General features: G+C 35.7%; 1 protein-coding gene across 9 annotated transcripts in view; it reads right to left on the bottom strand.

Annotated features, from left to right (window-relative positions):
• The window catches only part of UBE3A (ubiquitin protein ligase E3A), a 107,035-nt gene that overhangs the window by 31,172 nt on the left and 52,322 nt on the right, over nucleotides 1–23,541 (bottom strand). For 6 of the 9 annotated variants that reach the window (XM_043998797.1, XM_043998789.1, XM_043998790.1 and 3 more), the window contains one exon: nucleotides 21,255–21,565. The exons of the other annotated variants lie outside the window; for them this stretch is intronic. In XM_043998797.1, the coding sequence (XP_043854732.1) occupies nucleotides 21,255–21,565 (311 nt within the window). The remainder of the gene's footprint in view (nucleotides 1–21,254; nucleotides 21,566–23,541) is intronic. 9 annotated transcript variants of the gene reach the window in all.

The raw sequence follows: 23,541 nt of genomic DNA, 5'->3' as shown, positions 1-23,541 counted from the left end.
ATTGTTAATACTAAAAATAATAAAGGGATGGAAGTAAGAGGTGAATTGAGGATGACTATAAAAGAACAGTTAAAATCCTGTGCGAATGTCAGTAAGGCAAAACCCAAGTGTGAACTGAAGCTTTTGAGAAACCCTCAAAACAACAATGAGAGCTTTTTAATAATACTGGGTCTAAGAAATCTCCTGGTGAAGGAACTGATCCCTGGAGATGGACAAATGCTAGATCAATTTTTAAAAAGAGGGGAAAAGTGGCCTTTTTCTTCAAACTTGTGAACCTAAGTTCAATTCCTCATAAAACTGTAAAACAAATTATGAAAGGTATTAAGCACTTACAAAAGGAATAGGTGATATAACTGAAGGGATTAGGGTAGCAAAGTTAACTGGGAATTGGATGAACCACACTGACTCCATCTTATATAACTCAATTGTGGAGCTAGCTCAGTTCCCTTTCCTTATAGCATTGTTTGAACCTAGTCCTGCATGGCTAGGAAGCTGGACCACCTCTATGCTGCTCAGAAACCCTTAACTAAGGACTTAGGTTATGCTGACCAGAAACCTGGTCAGATCCAAAGAGTGATGCAAGGAGTTTTCTCACAACAGTACATCCCAAGCAGCCCATATATCTTATCTGAAAACTGGCCCCATACTGATTAATCAATTGTTTCCATGTTCCTTTGAATGTTCACAGACATCTGATGGGGAGTGGGACACTTCTTATTTTGATTTTAGGGAATCGTACCTGTTCACCACTACTATGTCCCAATTCAGAAAGTTCCTAACCTTTCTCCAATTAGAAATCAGATTACCTAATGTTGTATTGTTTCCTTTTAAGTAATTGTTTTTAACATATAAAAGTCTGTCTCTGCCTATTTTCAGGGTCCAAGTCGAAGGCAAGGAGGTCTGGTCCTGGGTTGTTGGGCAATTGCCATGCATTGCTTAAAAAATCAATATGGGGGGCAGCTAGGTGGTACAGTGGATAAAGCACCAGCCCTGGATTCAGGAGGACCTGAGTTCAAATCCAGCCTCAGACACTTGACACTAGCTGTGTGACCCTGAGCAAGTCACTTAACCCTCATTGCCCCCCCCCAAAAACAACCAAAAAAAAAATCAATGTTTGGAAGACTGAACCTTTATTTTCTCAATCATTTCATCTTTCACCCTAACCATAAATCAGAACAGACTTTTAAAAAAAAGCCTTGTTAGATAAACCTGATTTTGTTCTCAACGTGGTAGATAGATTATATTAGGTGAATGTCTTAAACACAATGCATTAAGATTTCAACAGGGCATTGACGAAGCTTCTCACAATACCCTTGTGAACACTACTGAAAGATGTGAACTAGAAGATAACACAACTAAATGGGTTTGGAAGAACTGGTTCACTGACTAGAATCAGACTACTGATTAATAGGCTAAGTTCTAAGAAGGCAGGTATTTTTCTCATATCTAAACTTATTCAATCTCCCTGGCTTTATTATATTTGATAAATTAAATTGACATCAAGCATCCTCTTCTAAATGCAGGTTTGGTTAGTTCCTTAGTGAGGCCTGAAAGCTAACACTAAATAAAACTCACATTCGTCTACTTTGCATTCAGGGACCTTCACAATCTTCTACTATTTAACCTTTCCAGTTTTACTTCATATCATTCATTTCCATGCATTTTACTTTCCAGTCAAACTAGACTACACCGTCTCCCTAAGGGACCCTGTACTATTCAGCTGCTGTGCTTTTGTTTCCCAGGGGTTTGGAGAGTGGGGGGAGCTGGTAAATATTTTAACAGTTCTCTGAAAAAAATTAGATGCAGGGCACACTTTTAAATTTAATCTGCATTACTAACAGTCCCTTCATCACTTTCTTAAGCCCAGAGAATCAACAAAATAATAAATCAAGCTTTGATATGTAGAGTTTGGCAATTTTCAAGGTGTAAATAAATGCTGCTCACACTAAAATTTAACAACTGGCTTCTATGTGTCAGGCTGTATGAGCCAGCTCCAGTAGTATGTTACTGCTTTGTTCCTATTATTCCTTCTACCTGGAACGTTCTTTCATCCTCCCCTTCATCTATTGAATTCCTACTTATTCTCTGAAACTTGATTCAAGCACCAACATTTCCGTGAAATTTTCCCTTACTCCTCCTGTTAGTAAAAGCCTTCACCCTGGAATCTCAACACTATAACTTGTTTTCTAGAGTACCAAGCCTGGAGCCAGAAAGACCTGAGTGCAAGTGTGGCCTCAGACTTTTCCTAGCTGGGTGACTTGTCAAAAGAGACAACCCTGACTGTCTCAGTTTCCTCAACTGTAAAATAGGAACAACAACAACAACAACAACAACAATAATAATAATGATAGCACCCACCTACCCCCCTCCCAGGGTTTTTGTGTAGATCAAATGAGATAACATTTGTAAAGTGCTTAGCATACGCAGTGCCTGGCACAAAGTAGACAAGGGGCTATATAAATGTTATTATCATCATCATTATCATTCTATATATTTTTTTGCATTAACTGTCCTATCTAAACTTTCATCCTTTTGTCCACCATGGTGCTCTGCAAACAGAAGGCACTAACTGAATGAATGAACCCTGCCCCCCCCCCAAGGTAGAATGTCCTAAGGTTTTGTCCTTGGCCCAGTTCTGTATAACATTTTTATCAATAAGCTAGATGAAGACAGAGTCCATCTTTATTAACTTGTGGACTATATGAAACTGGAAAACATAGCTAATGTACTATATAAAAACTTCCAATTAACAAAAGCTAAATTGGTAGAATAAAGTTAACAGAAGAAATTTAATAGGGATAAATGTGAAGCACTACACTTAGTTTTAAAAAAAAATAATTTGCATAAGTACATGAGTGGGAGATGATCCTATGTGGCTAGAAAACAGTTTATATTGGAAAAGCGGTCTTTAATTTGGCTCACTGAAAGTGCAATAAGTCAGCATTGTGCTGCAGCAACTTGGTCTCTTAGCATTAATAGAAAATATCTCGGAGTTAATTGTACTGTGTTATCTTGGGAAGATCACATCTGAAACTTTGTGTCCAGACTGAACAAGAGCTATTGACAAAGTTCACCACTAAAAGTGGTGACCAGGATAGTGATGTTTGAAATAGTACAAATTCAAATGATATGTTCATTTATATAGCAAGGAATAAACTTACAGAAATGTTTATTAACAGAACTGATACAAGTTAAAAAATATTTAAATGAGGTCTGGTAAATCCATCTATTACAGGGCCATAATATGTTTTCAAGAGGAGATATGGCCTCCTGAAGCTGACACCAGGGAAAATAATGATGCTCTCCCACAAATAGTATCATTGTTAGAAACAGAATCTCCAATACAGCAATTTTATATTCTTATTTACACAGAGCCTCATAAAAATACATTAGCATACTATTTTCCTAAAAAGCTTATTACAACAATACTTAATAAATAATAAAAATGGATAAAATGAGATAAAAATACTTTTCATTCTATGTCCTTATTTAATCAGCAAGGCCTAAGAAACAAAATCAGTAAAGATCTCAGGTCTATATTGACAATCTCTCAAGGGATTCCACATCATTCCTAATCGGTATAATCATTTACATATCATAATACTATATAAAATTAATTCTTTAAATATGAGTGAAGCTATCACAAAAAGATCACTTAGTCATATGTATCCCTAAAATAGATCTTCAGTGATGGGTTTCCAAGAATTGGAAGGTGAAACGTGTTGAGGTTAGAGTTTAAATTGCTTTTTGCTGGAGTAGACAGTTGCCCTCAGCACAAAAATCAGAAAAGCTATGGATTTGAATTTACTGGGTTGGTGATCATGGGCTTAACTTTTTGGAGCAGGTTTTTTTTTTGTTTTTGTTTTTTTTGTAAAATGGGAATAATACTTGTAACTACCTTCCTCCTAGAGTTGTGAGGAAAACACTTTCAATCTTAAAGCATTATGTAAATATGGATAATCTCTAAGTTTGCTAACCTCTGCTCCAAACAATAATTTAAGGAACCATTTCAGTGATTTGCTATTTAACCTGCTTGCTATTACCGGCAGGATCAAATAAAAAATTCTCTCATTTTTGAAGCCCTTCACAATCTGGCCTTTCCCTCCTTTTCCAGGCTGCTGACACTTTTTTCCTCTCCATACATTCTACAATTCACCTCTGTCGGACTCCTCGTTCATTCTCCCTTGGGCATTGTGCCTTTCCTTTGGGTGTCCTCCATGCATGCAGTGTACTCCAGGCTTCCCTCTGACTACTGGCTCCCCTCAAGTTCTGCTTTGTGCAGAAGGCCTATCCTGGGCCCTTCCCCTGCTAGTGCCTTTTCTTAGATGTTCCCTTTCATCTACTCTGCTGTATATATGTTGCAGGTGAAAAGAACATTGAGCTCAAGGAGGACAGGGACTGTGCATTTGCCTTTCTTTGTATCCCCAACCCTTAGCACAGATTAAGTGCTTGGTGACTGTTACCAACTTTTCCTACTAAATTCCTTGAAACTACCTGTCATGGGCCTCTGACAAGGCATACACAAGTCTGCGTCTCCCAGATGAGAGAGCCCTGGATTAAGAATCAGTAGAACTTGCTCAGTGTTCTATATGAACTTAGTAAATTGTTTAACCTAATTCATAAAAATCTCTGGTGTTAACATGTATAACCGATATCTGATTGCTTATTGCCTCAGGAAAGGGGAAGGGGAGGGAGGGAGGGAAGGAAGGAAGGAAGGAGGAATAGAATTCGGGAACTCAAAACTTTAAATAAAAGTGTTTATCATTATTTTTAAAAATAAAGGGAGTCCAGAGTGTACATTGGGAGGCAGTGAGCCATTCAGTCTGGCTACAGAGTAGAATGTATATGAGGAAGTTGTGTGAAATATGTTTGGAAAAATAAATTGAAACCAACAGTCAACTCCCCCCCAAAAACAAAAAAACCTCTGCCTTTCATCCCCTGAATGTCCACTTCCATTGCTATACCACCCTAGTTTAGGCTGCTAAGATACCCAGAACCCCTCTAATCAGTCACTGGGGTTCCAGTGTCTGCCTCCCTGGTCCATGTCTCACAAATGATGCAATGCAAAGGCAGGGATCATCCTCACTCATAAACCTTCAGAGGCTCAAAAACCCCCCACATTACCTACACACCTTGAAGGCTGACATAGAAGGCTTTTCACAACTTGGTTCAGACCCTAAATAACCCATTCTTAAGCTCCTTTCAAACTGAGTAAGTAGCTCTTCAAAGGCTACCACTTCCCTGACACCTTTAAAGCCTTTATCCTTAGTTTCAAAATGAACTTCCTTCTCTCAATCTCCAATTATCTGTAACCTTTCCCCTTTCAGGGTCAATCTAGCTGTCAACTTTTCCACTAATTTTTTGCACTAATCTCCCCTACCCTTTTTCCCTACCCCCAAACCCAATCAAAATAGATTCCTCTCTCCCTTCAATTTCTCAGGTCACTGTTTGATCTCCTTTATGCTTATAATCATTTGCATTATACTTATTTGTGCACATGTCTCATCCCCATAAATTCTGTTATTTTTATCTTTGAATTCCCAGTCTCTGGCAGAGTACCTTGTACGTAACAGGTACTTACTAAATGTTTAATTGCATTGATTTCCTTAAAGTCTCAGTTCATTTTCTTTTGAAAAAGGCTGATTTTGCTAGCCTTGCCTACCTCTTAAAAGGTGAAGCAGTTAGAGTATGGAAATTGCAGTCAGAAGACAAGAATTAAAATCTTGCGTCACAGAAAATTAATAGTTTTATGACCCCTGGGCAAGTCAATTTAAGCCCGTCAGCCTCAGTTTCTTCATATGTAAAATGGGGTTAATAATAGCACTTACCTCAAAGGTTTGTAAAGATCAAATGAGATAATACATGCTATTTTAAAATCATAAAGTATTATATAAATGCTATTATTAGCTAATATTTTAAGGATCAAATGATATAAAATAGATAAAAGTCCTTAGAAAACTGTGAAATGCTACACAGATTTGGTTGGGGAGCTAAGTAGGAGAAATAGTTATAACTGGTTAAAAAATACAGTTCACAGTCTATGACGAATTACCCTTGGAATTAATGCTTATAAACCAAAGACTTAAAGTCTTGTTAGGACCTGAATTAAAAATAACACATGTATATAAACAACTGCTACTCCGCTGTCCTCAAGCCTTCCTTTCCACAATCACCACGAAAAGCAGAAATAGCTTAAGGAAGGGTGAAGGGACAGACTCTTCTTAAGCAGGTCTGTCTTATAACCCCTACTTTCCAAAAATAAATACTTTCCTCAATATTACCTGAATTTTTGTAGTTTATTTCCGTTAAAATGCCAGATACTCCAGAGGGTAGTTAGTAAGTCAACATAGATTCACAACAATGTTCCTTTTAAAATATAAATTTCGGGGCAGCTAGGTGGCACAGCGGATAAAGTACCAGCCTTGGATTCAGGAGGACCTGAGTTCAAGTCCAGCCTCAGATGCTTGACACTAGCCGTGTGACCTGGGCAAGTCACTTGCCCCTCATTGCCCCACAAAACAAGCAAGCTAAAATTTTTTTTAAATTAAAATTCAAGTTTCTCTAGGTCACTAATTCTTAACCTGGAGTCTACAAACTTTTAAAATAATTTTAAATTAACTATGTTTCACTACACTTGGGTTTTTTTGTACTTCTCTGTGTTTTATTTTATGCATTTTAAAAACATTATTTTGAGAAAGGATGCATAGGTATCATGAGATTGTCCCTTGGGTCCATGACACAAAAAAAGTTAAGAAACTGTTCTAGTTGAATGAGAGGGTTTTGATGCACGGATTCATCAGTACAAAGAAAATTCAGTAGAATTGCTTACCCTCTCTAGGCCTCATTTCTTCATATATATAAAATTTGGCTCCTGCTAAAATTTTTATTGATAAGGTAAAAAAAGTTGAAAGCACTCAGTAATTTTTATAACTAGACATACTTAGTAATTGTTTCCATCAACAATACCATTCTCATATTACTAAATAAGAAACTTCAAATAACTCTATAACTATGAAAGCAGATTTAGATTTAACAATTTAAAACAATATTCTAATATTTACCTATCTGAAACAGTGATTGCATATTCATTTAGAAAGTCTTCCTCATGGAGGCTGTAAACAGGGCAGTAGAAACATTTTTATTGAGCATGCTGAATTTTGATTATTAAACTTTTCAGGTCGACTTTTCTTTCTCCTGCAGCTTTTATTTTTTGAAGGCATTAAACTATGACAAAGAGCTTAAAGTTCTTTTGGTTAAAGTGGAGGTCTGCTTCTAGAATCACTTTTTCCAAGAGTCCCTTGAAGAGTCTTTTCTTGGAGGACTTGAAGAGGTCTTCATTAAGTGTTCAGCTTATAAATCTATCTTCCAGGTTCATAGACACAGGTAGAAACTGAACAATGAGCCAATATTCCTTTTCTCTGTGATCATAAATATAATTCATGATAAAAAAAATAGGCTTCCTGTAAGAAATAGTACTTAATTGGACAAATTTTTTTTCCCCTATAGACTACAGTTGTGAGAGATGGTACCCTGGTTTATTTACCTTTTTATTAAACTTAGAAACTTGTAAAGTTTTAAAAGCACATGTATATACTTAAATGCTTTACAAATAATTATTAGTAATATTATATACATTTTACAGTGAAGAGTTAAGATTATAAGAGTTTAACATCTAGTCCAGAATTTGACCACAGACCTTTTACACTGCTATGCAAGAGTGAGTATATGCTGCATAAAATGTTATAAAAACAAACTTTTATTTCTTTATCTTACATTCTTTCTGTGCAGTTACCCTTTATGGCTTCCTATTCCTTTGCTTCCCTCCATTTCTCTTCACCACATATACTGTGGTGAACAGAGTCAAATTCTTTGGCAGACTCATTTGTGCCCCTTCAAGATGTTCACTTTTGTTAAGGAACCAAGATGTTTGAAGAAAAGACCCTCTGATTCTAGAGAACAGTTTGTACATTAATTCAGTAGTCAATAATGGGAAATGGAGGACTAACTACATTAGAGAATTAGCCACTTCCTCTGCTAACTTCCTCTTCCAACCATCCAGGCACAGAGGCTCAGAAAATATGCCTGTTACAAAAATTAAACAGTCATCAGCCTTGTTATAGCACTCAACAGGGATACAAGCAACTTTTTGCTCCTATACACTGCTGAATTCTGCTGATTTTTCTACTATACTCACTACTCTTCCTACCTTCTCTATTTTTGTCAAGGACACAATTATCTCACAATCTTGAGGTTAGACTCAACTCTTCACTTTTCCTCCTCCCCTCTCCCCATCCCCATACTGTTGACAACTCAATTTTATTCCCATATCATGTATGATATTTCTATTTATCCTGTTTATTCCCACTCACATGGCTCTCATGCTAGTTCATGCCTTCATCACCTCACTCCTAGACTTCTATAATACTTTCCTAATTAGTCTCCCTACATCTAGTATCTTCCCTTTCTAGTATGTCTTGCAAACAGCCACATTGATATTCCTAAAACATAGGTGTAACCACATTAGTCCCTTGCCAAGAACTTTCAATGCCTCCCTATTTCTTTTAGGATAAAATATAAACTCCTATTTGGCATTTGAAATCCTTCACAATCTGGTTCTAGTCTATCTTTCCAGACTTACTACACATCACACACCTTTATTTATTCTATATTCCCACTAAACTGGCTTGTTTTCTATTTTCCCTACTTGACACTCCTATCCCCAATCCCCATGCCTCTATAAAACAGGCTGAAATCATAAGCATCTCCCAGTTCCCTAAGGAGCTCAACTCAATGACACTCATTCGATGAGGTCCTTCTTGGCTCCTCTCGTGGTTAGTTCCACCCCCTAGAAATTGCACTGAATATGTGTGGATTGGCTTGAATATATGTTTTATTTTGATCTAATAAAATGCAAATTCCTTTGAGGGCAGAAATAATTCTTTCTTATTTTTGTGTGCAGAGTACAATGCTTGACACATAGTAGGTACTTAATAAATACTTACTGAATTGAACTGCCATAAAATTGCTTTTATGGAAAATGATAAAAATATGCTTTGTCTTACTTATATGTTAAGGAAGCCAAAAAAAAATCTGCTTGTTCTTTTCATGTATATTGCTTTCTTTTTAGAAAAAATATGAATGACTTCTGGGTTAAAGGAATGATTCATATGTTGTATGGAGGGGAAAGGATCTATGGATATTCAAATTTCCAATAAGTGAAAAAAGAAAAAAAACATGAGAGAAAAGACCTCCTGAAATGTAAAACATATATAAGTTTAAGCCTAATCACAAATGAAATGAGGGCGCTAGGTGGTGCATCAGATAGCGACTGGCCTGAAATTTGGAAGACTCTTCTTCCTGAGTTCAAATCTGGCTTGACAGCTGTGTGGCCCTGGACAAGTCACTTAATTTTGTGCCTTGGTTTCCTTAAATGTAAAAAAGAGCTGGAGAAGGAAATGACATATCCCTCCAGTATCTTTGCCAATGAAATCCCAAAAGGGGTCACAAAGAGTTGGAGAAGACTGAAAAATAAACAATAATAATAGATGAAAAAGTTAAGCTATCCAATTTTTTAAATACCATGCTGGAACCTTCCTTGGCAGAGAAAAACAAGCTAACAAAATACTTCAAGAATGAGAAGAGTATGTCGAAAGCCTGAAATTCACCTCAGCAAAGACTAGTAGACATGATTTCTGATTAAAATTGTTTTGAAAACTAAAAATATGTGCTCTTGGACTGTATTATGCTTTATAACAATAGAACATGACTAAGCAGCATGACAGTAGCAATTACAAAAACCACATTAAGTAGTGAACTGAGTTTTGTAAATGTTTTACCACTGAGTAGTCTCTGTTGTATCATTTAATTTTTTATAATAACGAATGTTTCTTGGCATTATAATGCAAAACTCAAGCATTTTACTTTAAAAGAGAACAGCTGGTATTTTTAAGTTGTCTTCACTAAATATGATTAAGAGTTAACTGTAAATTATACAAAACCAACAATTTCCCCAACAATAACGTGAGGATATTACAAAGTACTAGATAAAATGAGTCAACATTGCTAATTTAATCTTCCTCATATCCTGATCATTACCAATACTGCTTAAGTATACTAAGGAAGTGGCAAATAAATTTTACTTTGTGCTATCAGATGATCCTTACTTGCATTTTCAGCTTAGCATAATCCTATAAAATGATTTTAAAGGACTTTTTCACCATAAAAAAAACCCAACAAAATTGCTTGAATTTAATATCTTCGGCTTTAATGGAAACTTAAGCTTAAAGATAGCTCCCTTACCCCAAAAGCAAGCAATACTTAGACTTATCTCCTAAACTTAATGTAAAATGTCAGACTTTATTTCAAATAGTTAAGACTTTTAAAGTATGATAAAAAGAATCCAGAAATATTATCAAAGATCAAAAGAATTAATAAGTTCAGAATGTAAAATGTAGATTTAGATAAGTATGTTAAACAAGTTTATGAGCTGCCTTTAACAACTGGTTAAACCTCATTAATTTAGATTAACTAAGGCAAGAAGAAATTCCAGGATATTTGAAATGCTTAACATCATATAAATGGAAGTAATTGCTGATGGGTTCTCTAAAGGATTCTAATGGAATAAAAGTTTTAGCTAGTCTCACATGAAGCTGGAAAGATAACTGAATATGAGCTTGTGAATCTTTAGTCAGAGGACCAAACTAGGTAAACTAGAAGGGGGTTATCACTAGAAGGTAAGTAAATGGGTATGTTCACTTAAATAGAACCCCATTCACCATGTTAGATAACTTTAATACTTGAAAATTTTAAAATATAGAAGTCAGACTAAATACATACTTGGAAAATAGAAGTATTCTAGTTAAGTCAAAGGCAATTCAGCTACCTGGGGCACAAATGTCTCTGAATATGCTTCAAGAACATGCCTATATAACTTTGATGGGTAAGTCAAAGGCAATTCAGGTACCTGGGGCACAAATGTCTCTGAATATGCTTCAAGAACATGCCTATATAACTTTGATGGGTGGACAATTATATTGGCTGATCTCTTATAATTAGGTACAGGACAATCTGTACCAAGAAACATTCATGTCCTATATGCATTGACCCATTCAATACTACTCATTCACAGAGACCTGTGCTACATACAGAAGTAGATGCAAATTTTAAATTAGACATGGTCCTTACTTAAGTCCCACTCATGGAATTTACATTCTATCAGAGGAACATATATAAAAACAAAATATGACACAAACAGAAGTATGGAGTGCTATGTGAGGCTTGCCAGGCTGGATGAATCAAAAGCCAGAATTAAGTTTGCCAGGAGAAATATCAACAATCTCAGATATGCAGGCACGACTACTCTGAAGACAGAAAGTAAAGCAGAATTAAGAATCCTCTTGATGAGGGTGAAAGAAGAGAGTGTAAAAGCTGGCTTAAAGCCTGACATCAAAAAACGGAACATTTTGGCAACTGGTCCCATCACTTCCTGGCAAACAGAGGGAGAAGAAATGGAAGCAGTGTCAGATGTTATGCTCTTGGACTCAATGATCACTGCAGATGGACTGTAGCCATGCAATTAAAAGATGCTTGCTTCCTGGAAGGTTGAACCCTATGGCAACTCTGGAGAGCATACTAAAAAGTAGAGACATTTCCTTGCTGACAGAGGTCCATATACTCAAAGATATGGTATTTCCGGTAGCAATGTATGGCTGTCAGAGTTTCATTATGAGGAAAGCTAAGTGCCACATAACTGATGCTTTCAAATGGTGGTGCTGGAAACTGAGAGTCCCTTGGACAGCAAGGAGATCAAATCAGTCAATGCTGGAAGAAACTAATTCAGCCTATTCACTGGATGGTCAAATACTAGAACTGAAGCTCAAATACTCCGGCCGCGTAATGAGAAGACAGGACTCATTGGAAAAGCCCCTGACACTGGGAAAGACTGAAGGTAAAAGGAAAAAGGGACAGCAGAAGATTAGATGGATAGATAGCATCATGGAAACAATGAACGTGAACTTAGACAGACTTCTAGAGAGAGTGGTTATAAGGCCCTGGTGCGCTATGGTCCGTGGGTTCACAAAGAGTCGGACATGACTGAATGACTGAACAACAATATGTGGGAAAAAGAAGGCTGAGGTGATAAAGAGGCAAAAATGACAGCTGTTTTGAAATGCATGAGGCTCTGGAAGAGGGAATAGACTTGGTTTGTTTGACCTCATGGATAGAAGTTGGAGGGAGGCAGATTTAGGGACAATGAAAGGAAAAACTCTAACAACGACATGTTTCCAAAAGTGGAATGGACTAAGTTAAGTGGGTTCTCTCTCAGTGGAGGCCTTCAAGGAGAGTATAGACAAATGCTTGTTGGGCATATTGTAGAGAGGATTCTTGCTTGGGTAAGGGTTAGTTGGACAAGATGATCAACAAGTGATCTTCAGGCCTTGAGATTCTTTGTTAAGGAAAATAATGTTCGAAAAGATAACTGTCAAGGATATATACTGATATATACAAGGATATATACTACCCTAAGGAGGTCAGGAAATGGAATAGGAGTCAATGAAAGAAAAAGAGAAGGACATGTTAAAGAGGGAGCAGAACCAAGAAAGTAAAATATCTCTGAAGCTAAGGGAAGCTTAGACTATCCAGAAGGAAGGCATGATTGGTAATGTCAAAAGCTATTAAAAAAAAAGTCAGGAAAAACATAAACTGAAACAAAAGCCATTTCTAATCTCTAAGATTACTTACTTCCCTACCTTGCCTTTAGAATGTAAACTCCTTAAGGAAAGGAGCAGTTTCTTTTTTGTTTATATTCTCAGGACTTATAATAGCATGAAGCACTGACTGATCTAAGAGAACAAGAAACCAAAAAGTTAAAGAGAGAGCAGGTTATGAAGAAGTGGTGACTCTGTAGAGTATAGTGAAGCAGGCCACACAGGGAACCTTCCCTCCATTCCTCTCCACTAACCTAACCTCTACCAAGATCTCACTGGACTCCAAAGGGCTGAATGGAGTACACTGTGGAAGCACTTACACCCCACTCTGCCCCCTATCCAGAGCCCACTGAGATTTCCTCTTCCCCACAATCCTCCTGCCAATGCACTTCCCTCTTTCCTGCTTCAGGCTGAATACCAATTCCCAGACCCACACCCCTTACCACTTTTTGTGAGCTAGGCCCCACTAATGCCATTCCCCAATCATGGATGTGGGATGGACACAGCTGCTCACATTGCTTCTAGGTGCCGGCAGTCAACGATGACAATCTTTCCAGTAGTACTGTGGACTACCAGGCCTTACCATCTTCCTTACTGCAGCATACTCCAGAACATCATGCATTACCATCTGCACTGTTGCCATACCCCAAAGACCACAAAATCTTTCCATTCACCATGCAGCTGAACCCTCCTATGTATTGTCTTCCTCAATTAAAATGTGAGCTCTTTAAAAAAAAAAAAAGTGAGCTCTTGAAAAGAGATCTTCTGGATTTTCTATTTGTAGCCCCAGCAAGTAGCACAACGTTTTGCATACACTAAGAACTTAATAAATGCTTTTAAAGTTCATTTATTCATACCAAGTGTAGACAAACATTTCAAGATTTTTGGCTTGAACCAAAAAGAAAGATCACATATACTTAGATGAGAGAAAGGTTAAAGGATGATATTGGGTTGATGGAGAGAGACAGAGAGTAATTAAAGATACATGAAAGAGAAGAGATGATAGATGGAGAAAGATTCTAGAGCGTATGTGATCAAGAACAGAGCAGGATTGGGGCAGCTGGGTGGCGCAGTGGAAAAAGCACTGGCCCTAGATTCAGGAGGACCTGAGTTCAAATCCGGCCTCAGACAGTTGACACTTAATAGCTGTGTGAGCCTGGGCAAGTCACTTAACCCTCACTGCCCTGCAAAAACAAAACAACACAACAACAACAACAACAAAAACACAGCAGGATTAACTTCAACAAGGAATAAGTCTATCACTTGACTGAAGTGAGAGCAAAAGAAAAAAGAATGGGTGATAATTCTAAACAATTTGAGCAGTGAAGGAAAAGAAGGGAAATCTCTTCTCAAAGACAATGTTGTAAGTAAACTAGAAGGCTAAATCATTTGCTACAAATTATTGGTGGGGTCAAACAGAGACCAATTAGCAATGAATTTGGGATGTTTATAGTGAATGACAGCTCAAAAGAATAGAGTAGAACTGGTGAAAAAGTGAGTCAAAAGCCTTCTCTCCTTCACCAGTGGAGAGATTTGGGGGTAAGGAAATTTTTCCATGAGTAGAAATCAATACTAGTGGAGTTACCTGTGAAAATGAGAGTTAAATGATTTACCCAGAGTCACAAAGGGGTATGTGAAGCAAGATTATCCACTCTGATGCCAAGGAAAGCTTTCTCTCCATTATGCTACACTGCCTCTCTTCTTTGCTAAATTTCATATTTATTAATAACATCTTCCATTTTAGAAGATTTTATCTGGGGGGTAGGAGGGAAAGGCAGACAAGCAAAAAAGCTCATTTATTTACACTGTGGCTGCTATTAACAATATGAAGCAGAAGATCACAAATTCTCTCATTACCAGTGGCCAGTTTCAAAGAACTTGGTCAATTTAATTAACTGACATTCACATCTCTTTAAACATATTTCCTTTGACCTTTTTTTTAAAGCAAAGATGAAGATTCCAATTTCTTCAATTACTCTAATCATTTCTTAAAAGCAAAATACAACTAAATACAAAAGCAATAGTTCTAGGAAGTAATATACTGGAGTTAAGAAACATTTTTCCTTCTCAATGGAGCTGGAGGGAGTAACATCATGAGGGGCATTATGTTTCATTACAACCTTCCTTATATAACTCATGCTATTGATTTTCTCAATTAAACATTTCCAGCACTGCTACACAAAGTACTACTCCAATGCCTTATCTCACAGAGTGAAGATAATCAGGGATTCCTGAAGGTTACGCCAGTGGAAGAAAGTCCCGGAAAGTTCTATTAAGCCAGAACCCTGGAACAGAGTGCTTTGTAGGATGGTCACTTGCTAATATATCATTTGGTAATGGCACCCATAAAATAAAGACAAATACAGCATTTCATTTCTGTAATGATAGCAGCAGAGTGGCAGAAAAGAGGGAAGAGGGTAGTAAGAATCACGTTTTAATCCATCTATAAACACTTAGTTATTAGAACTTTATATATGAACTCCTTGTCCAGTAGTCCAAAGAGAGAATATAGTCTGAAAATAACTGAATAAGTTCTTTAACTAACCAAATAGAATGAATCATAATATTCTTGCTACAAACAAAACCAGACAACAAAAGGGAAGTTGAAGCTAAGTGGAAGAATGCTCACAGATTCTCTCTGGAGGGGCAAATAATAAAGTTGGCAGAGATGGTTCTATCCTGAGTCCAGAAGCAACTAGAAATGTTATTTTATGGTATATTTGGTCATCTTTTATCACAAGACTCATAAGTACTAGTCGAAAGACCACCAACTACAGCTTATGTACAACATCTATTGCCAAGAAAGAAGAGATAAAGAAATCCTCTGAAGTGTTTGATAAGATAAGCTAAATGAAATCAGCACATGATTCGGATATTCAGTAGTTTCAATGCTATGGCATAGAAATGAGGACAGTAAAGTCAGATAGAAAATATAGTTCAGAACTAAGGAATTAGTGATGAAACTTTTGAAGACTACTCAGAATCCTAACAGCTCAATACCATACATTCCAGAGAAAAGGATTAGGATTAGAAAGGCACTGGATGTCATGAGTATCTACTTTTTTAAAAAATGAAATAGATTTTAACAGGCACCATAACATCTCAAAACTGACATGAGTCACATAGTCAGGAGTCTTTGCTGTCAGATTACTGACTTATGAGAAAAAAGATCAAAATGAATACAAAACTAGAAGAATAAAAGTGACAAGAAAAGAGATGCCATGCAAATGGAACTCTTAACTTCATCAATTTAAATAAGCTTTTTCTGCGGGCAGGAGAGAATGGCTGAAGGAAAATGATGCTGACACCAATTACAACAATAATCTCATATAAAAGTTTAACTAATGTAAATCAACTCCTATAAATCAGTGAATCAAAAAAGCTTATAAGTCATTTTAGTCAGTAACACCTGGTCTACCTATCCGGGAGAAAAAGATAACAGCAACACTTAAATTGTAAACATGTTTGTAAAGTTTATGGAGAAGGATGATGAAAGATTATGAGAAGAGTATCAGCTCATAAAACAAAAGAAGCAGTGGAAGGAAAAAAAATTTAAAAGAAAGCTGGCAAGAGACATCTTAAAATTATTGTAAGGGCATGAAATTGTAAGAAAAACAAACAAATGAAAGACAAAAAAAAGATTTTTAAAAGAAAAAAAAACCCTTTTACCATAGTGGAGCTGACACAACTGGATTCTATCATAACTGTCTCAAGAAGCAAGGGAATGACAAAGAAGCTAAGCACAATGGTAAGCGCACTATGGGATCAATTTTCAAAGTATCTAAAAGAAAAAGGGGCGGGGTGGGGAGGAACCAGACTATTTTTCAAAGGTGACTAGACAGAAGAACATAAAATACTATTGTGATTGTTAATATGAAGTAAGGCAAGAAAACAGGGAGACATATACTTCTGATTGACATTTGTTTGCTCTCAGGAAGGAGAACCAGTCCAGAGTTTAAGTTGAAGGGTTGTTATCCTCTCTAGATGGTGAGGTCCTCCAATTTGAGAATGATACTGTACAGATTACATGAAGTCCTAGAATAGAGGTGTTAAGAGCCTGGGGTAGAATGATGTCTAGAGCAGATTAAAAGGTAACTGAGAAATATTTAATAAAATCAAGTCCAATACAATATAGATGGTCATAATTTGTGGTTTTCCAAGTAAATCTGTGACCCACAGGATTCCAGTTCTACTTGAGTTTGATAATACTGGGGGCAGCTAGGTGGTGCAGTGGATAGAGCATTGGCCCTGAAGTCAGGAGGACCTGAGTTCAAATCCAGCCTTAGACACTTGACACTTACTAGCTGTGTGCCCCTGGGCAAGTCACTTAACCCTCACTGCCCTGCAAAATTTTTAAAAAATTAAAAATTAAAAAAAAAAAAGATGGGGCGGAGCCAAGATGGCAGAGGAAAGACATTAAATGCACAGAGTTTGATAATACTATCTTAGAATATTACATAGCCCACTAGATTAGATTCATAATTGCTTTCAAGACATTGGTTTAACTTTTTACACAGGAAAAACTACATAGATTAAGAATATTCACTGCTACTGGAGGCATAATCTAAAAAGAGACTACTCATTAGCACATATATTGTGGACAAAAAAAGGGACAATGAGCTAGACCTAAAAATGAACAGTAAGAGGAAAATAAGCTGTATGGCCTTTGGAAAGTAACAAAGAGCTTTTAAAGGCATCATAGTAATTCCTTGAAACAAAGGTCTAAATTCTTAAAACCAACATTCATCTGGTAATGTTATGTCTTGAAGAACTGAAGTTGATCACCCAAAGAGAAATGGGAGAGGTTCCTCATGGGTATAAACAGACTGTAACACAATACAAACCAAGAATTATGCAGGAAAGTGTTGTGAATGATGTCATCAAAAAAAAATTGAAAAAGTCGGAGAGAGGGAGAATGAAAGATAGCCAAAGGACAATCCAGGTGGTGCTTGACTTGTATCTCCTCAGTATCAAGAGGACAGGAGGAAGATTTGTGTATACCTCCCCACTCCACATTTATGTGTGACAAGACATGAACAGGATGGAAAAAAAATAGAAAGGTCACAATCTATATTGTTGGAAGGACTTGCAAAATGTTAAGATCATGAAGTCACTGGACTGAAACAGAGAAGGAGAAGGAAGAGAGAGACAGAAAGAAAATGAGCACAAAAGGAAAATTCAACCTGGACTAACTAGATTACAAAACAACATTTTATAATATATGAAAAAAATCATAATTTCATAACTTATTCATACAAAAGCAGTATGAATTAAGATTTTGCTACATATAAGTGACTCAAGTGCTTATACTGACACAGCAACAAAATAAACAGCTTTAGGAAGGCCTCTTCCTCGCCCATCAAAAAAATTAACCTGAAAAATTTCTTTTATAGAGGTACTCATATTTCTTCATCTTAAACAGTTAATATTTTAAAACAAACCGAGCACTTTGTAATCTTAAAACAGCAAATAAAGATGTTAGGAAACATCACAGTTCAATGTCATGGTCGAAGCATAATACACTTTGCCTTCTGAAGCACATGACTTCTACTTTCTAGTATATTTCTTCTCAGAACTGGCAACATAAAGGTTCTAAGATGTTAAAAAAATATTATTAACTAACATAAAGTAAATAAAGAGAACTAATGTGATGTTTGTTGTTGAAACTGTCCACTGATCTAGAGAATACTGCAGGACAGTCTATCTACTGGTTGAATATCAACAACTTTTTTTTTTACCCAATTTGTCTTTTAAATCAAGTATTAAAATTAAAAAAAATGTAATTTCCTAAAGAAATTCCTTTAAAATTTCTTCTTTCCCTTCTTAAACTTTATTATTTATTCTGATGCTATCTTGTGACTTTCTGGGTACAGATTGATTTCTCCCTCATATGTCATTATATGATTTGTATAATTTTCTTATTTATCCAATAGTTTACATTTTGGCTACATCTTATGTAATTTCATATATTTAGATCATGTTCAGAAAACGGTTTCTTATAATCTTCGAATCACAAACATATACTTCTTTCCCATACCTTTATTTGTCCTATTTTCACATTATTGTCAACTGTTTTATTACTGTCACTGTTCCCTTTCCCTAATTTAGTGAAAAATGGGATAGCAGAAAAACATTCTGAAGGTCAAAAGGTTAATGACCCCATTGGTCTATACTTAATTGCATTCTTACTTTATAATAAAGAGAACTTTTGATTAAATACAGAAGAAAAACAAGGAAATTTTAACTTTAGTTGTTACAGAGAACTGGGAAGAAAGTCAACTGAAAAAAATCTGAAAAAAGGCAAAGAATCAAGAAGTAAAATAAAAATAGAAACAACTCAATTCCAATGGGCAAAGCCACATCAAGCTCATAAAATATTAAATATTTCTGTAGCTAATGAGAATCTTTTAAACAGAACCCTTGTATACTGCAGCCTCAATATAACACTGTCTTCACGGTGTATAATGTTGGAATGCTTAGATTTTGTAGTTAATTCCAATCTTACATGTTATATGGTAAATATATAATAATTAAATTCCTGGAAATGATTTTGTAGCTTGACATCTAGTAAATTATTTTTTCATATTCTTTACTGATTGGAACTTGGAGGTTTAATCCCATAAACTATGATGTGTGTTTTTTATATCCATGGTAAAATGGGATTCAGGTTAAAAGTTTATCTCTATAAGACTGTTCAAAGTAGGTACTTAATATGTGGTTGTTAAATTGAAATGAGTTTCTATCCCAGTTTAGGGAAATTGATATGGGTACCCCTACAATTGAGATTTCTTTAAAATTCCTGTAACATATTATGAGGAATTGAATCCTAAAGGGAAAAGCTATTCGATTTTTTGTATACTAACATACATTTTCTTAGAGGTGAGTAATGAAATTAAACTTGAGATCAAATTGAAAAAAGTTTGAACAGAACTCTTGTCATTAGGCTGAGAATTTGGAAACCTAAGTTTAAATGAAGTTTAATGAATGAGCTATGTGATCCTGAGCAAATAATGTGATTTCTGTGGGTTTCAGTTTCCCTATCTATAAAATGGGAAGTCTTGTCCAGACATTCCATGATACCCACTTTCATCACTTTTCAAGCTTTTGTTAAGTCAATAAATATTAGTAGAAAGTAAAGTAATAAGAATCCTTTGAGTAATTGGGGGAGGGAAGGGCAGGGAGAGGAGCAAAGGAGGTACAGAATATTTTTATTTCTGATAAATGTTACATAAATTTTTCATTTTTAAAAAATCATGGAAATACTGTGTGTTTAACTTATACAGATTTGGATACATTCTGGGTAAAAATATGACCTTAGAAATATATAGCTAGTCATTAGCTTATTAACACTGTAATTATAAATGACCTCTGCATACAAATAGTTCTGGCTATCATGAGAACAATTATGGAAAAAAACCTGGACTTAACAGATAATCTAGGAAATTTATAGGTACAGAAGTAGAAGGGGAAAAGCTATGAAAAGCAGGGATAGGCACTGGACTTGCCTATAGAAGAGAGTAGTTTTTAAAAAATCTCCACATAAAGCCTAAAATTTTACATTTTATTGTTTTATTCCATCAATTTGACATTCATTTGGATTAGTAAGCATTCTTTTATGAAAATCAAATATTTCTAATAGAATTAATTCTTTAAGATTAGCAGAGACTATTGATACAAAGATAACACAAAGTCTGGGAGTTTGAGAATGAAGCTGACAATTCTAGAGAAGAGAGCACTTATGTGAGGTAGATCTGACATACTGGGGTAAAGATCATAAAGATGTGGGACAGGGGCAGCTAGGTGGTGCAGTGGATAGAGGACCAGCCCTGGATTCAGGAGGATCTGAGTTCAAATCTGACCTCAGACACTTGACACTTACTGGCTGTGTGACCCTGGGCAAGTCACTTAACCCTCATCGCCCCGCGCAAAAATAAATAAATAAATAAATAAAAGATGTGGAAAAGGCAGTACAAGAAGGCAAAGAGTAGAGTGCTAAACTTCATTTCTTTCAATTTTTGTTTAGGGCAAATGCAAGAAAGGGGGAAGAATGCTCTTCCTGTACTATGTGGCCCTTTGCTCCTAGGATTATAACTAAGGGTGCAGTTCAAGAATTATAATTTAAGTACAATATGGGTTAAATAAATTCGTGTAAGCCTGCCTGGTAACCTAACTACCATTTTTTTTTTTTTTTGCTGGGCAATGGGGGTTAAGTGACTTACCCAGGGTCACACAGCTAGTAAGTCAAGTGTCTGAGGCCGGATTTGAACTCAGGTACTCCTGAATCCAAGGCCGGTTCTTTATCCACTGCGCCACCTAGCCGCCCCCTAACTACCATTTATAATATTGTTTCTATGGGAAATGTATTATGTATTGACAAATTTGGGGAATAATAATAAAAGCTTGAAACAATATAGTTAACTTCTAACATGGATGCCTGTGCTATCCTTGAAAAGGAAGGTTTATCATTTCTTAATAATGTAACAATATTTCTAGTATCACTTTCAAAAAACAAATTTGAATTAAAATAAAAGTTCTAGAATATCTTACCTTTAAAGTCATCTCTAGGGCCTTGTACTTCCTTCTTGTTCATTTTCCTATCAGTGCAGGAGTTGTTATGGGCACCTTTAGAGTTGTTTTCAAGGTAAGCTGAGCTGGTTCCTTTCTTGGAGGGATGAGGATCACAGAGTTTTGCATTAATCTTATAAAGCTCGAGGGCCTTAATAGCTGCTGCATTGTTATCCATACGAAGAAATGTTGGACAGGAAGCACAAAACTCATTCGTGCAGACCTCATTTCCACAGCCCTCAGTTAACTGGTGGTAGTAGCGTTCTATTAGATGCTTTGCAGCTGCTCGCTTCCTGTACCAAACATTCAAACAGTAAGCATAAAGATTAGTATGGCGTTCATATACAAAGCTCATTCAGATCTTCAGCAAAGCAAAAATTAGTCAAGCATGATATATATAATATTAAAAAGAAATCAAGAATATGTATGATTCCTGTTTTTACCAAAATCTTTATTGCCACTGGTAAAACATCTGTTCTGTCATCAGTAGGGTTAAATTAAATTTCTTAGCTTTTAAGATACTCCATTTAACTAAAACATTTTGTGCTTTATTCCATTCTTATGTAAAAAGGTTAGGAGAAATATAAATTAAGAATATTTAATGAAAATTACATGGATTCTACCTTCCTAAGAATGCTTTCATACTTTTAACGTAATTTTAAAAAAATGGTCTATAATTTAAAATGTTTTGACTTCAAAATAAACCACTTTCCAAAATTTTAAAAATACACCTCTGATTTCCCTTTACTAGAGACCATATTTTGACTGCAACAGTTTGTAAACACGACATTTGTAACTGGCTAAAAACTTAGAAGCATTTAAACTTAATTTTTCATCATATTTATTTACCATCTTATATACATGAAGATATATTGATAGGTAATTATCTGTGCTATTCCTACTCTGAAAAGAACTGGTTGACTTGAAAAACTCAAACCATGAAATCGGATCACAAAGCCTATTGCTAATATTTTTATAAATTCATCTCATATTGTCTTCTGAGTTTATGAATGTGTATTATGAGCTCAAAAAGAATAATGACTATATATTCTACATACTTTGTAACCATCGGCACTTAATGCTAGTCTTCAAACAAAGGTTGGATGACCATCTAACCCATGAGGTTATAGAGGGGATCCTGAATGGGATAGTTATCTGGTCTATATGAAGTCAGTTCTAACTCTAAAATTCTGTGATCTTATAATTCTGGCAGAGTAAGGCTAATACAGGAGACCAGTAAAAAAAAAAAGACATTTTATTATAGCCCACAGACTCTCTGTGTTTGTGGAACAGAATAGGGTACGATATCCTAGGAGATATACAGAGTCAAAGCTAAATATAAAATATGTATAGTGATGTGCTGGCCCTCTAAGACTCAAACCATTTTTTGGTTTGGTTTGGTTTCTTCCTGAGATGGAATGTGGGGAGGATATATGTAGGAAGAGGACAAGAGGCAGTGGAGTTTGAATGTGAGTAACCACACACAACAGTAGAAGTACAAAAATTGTGAATAATTAAATAATACAATGAATAAAGGGCATATGAAGAAAACCATGCACTTCAAAGCAGGATTTTGTTGTCAAGCTTACAAGACATCTTTTCTCACAGGCATGTGACAAAATATCCAAAAACAAGTCCAATTTATTCTTCTCTATCTTCAAAGATACATGCATATTTGTAACCTATGATTCATGCCAAAACAGTTAACAAAAAGCAAGGGCAAGGCACAATAAAATGGGATCAACAGATGCTCTTACTTTCTGTAGATTAAAAAGCCAAATGTATAGCCATACACATTTTACTGATCCTATTTTAAAAAATTGTTTTTACTGATCCTATTTTTAATCAAAAGTAAACATAGAATAACAAACAAAATCCCATTTATGTACTTCTCCACTAAAATTCATTATAAAGGTTGGAGAAGAAACAAACTAAATAACAAAGATGTTTTTCCTATTAAGGAAAATGTGTTTTTGTCCCATGTCCACCAAAATATCCTTTGAATACACAGTAGTACTGAATATTAACCTTATATAATTTGCTTAAAGTAGAAATCTTTCTTAAATTAATTGTGTCAAAGAAACCTTGTGGAAAATCTCAAGAATTGCTATTTCCAAGTAATAATGGGTCCTCAGAAGACTTCAGTTTTATACTGGTACAAATTAATCTGAGGCCATAGTGATCATTTTGAGAATCCTCTTTATCCAGAGCAGCATGAGACAAATTAAGTATCCAATAGGCAGAATATAACTCCCTGCAAGGCAAGGCT

Source organism: Dromiciops gliroides, chromosome 3 (genome assembly GCF_019393635.1).
Source record: "Dromiciops gliroides isolate mDroGli1 chromosome 3, mDroGli1.pri, whole genome shotgun sequence".
Classification (NCBI taxonomy): Eukaryota; Metazoa; Chordata; class Mammalia; order Microbiotheria; family Microbiotheriidae; genus Dromiciops; species Dromiciops gliroides.
This window is presented reverse-complemented; position numbering and strand designations above follow the sequence as displayed.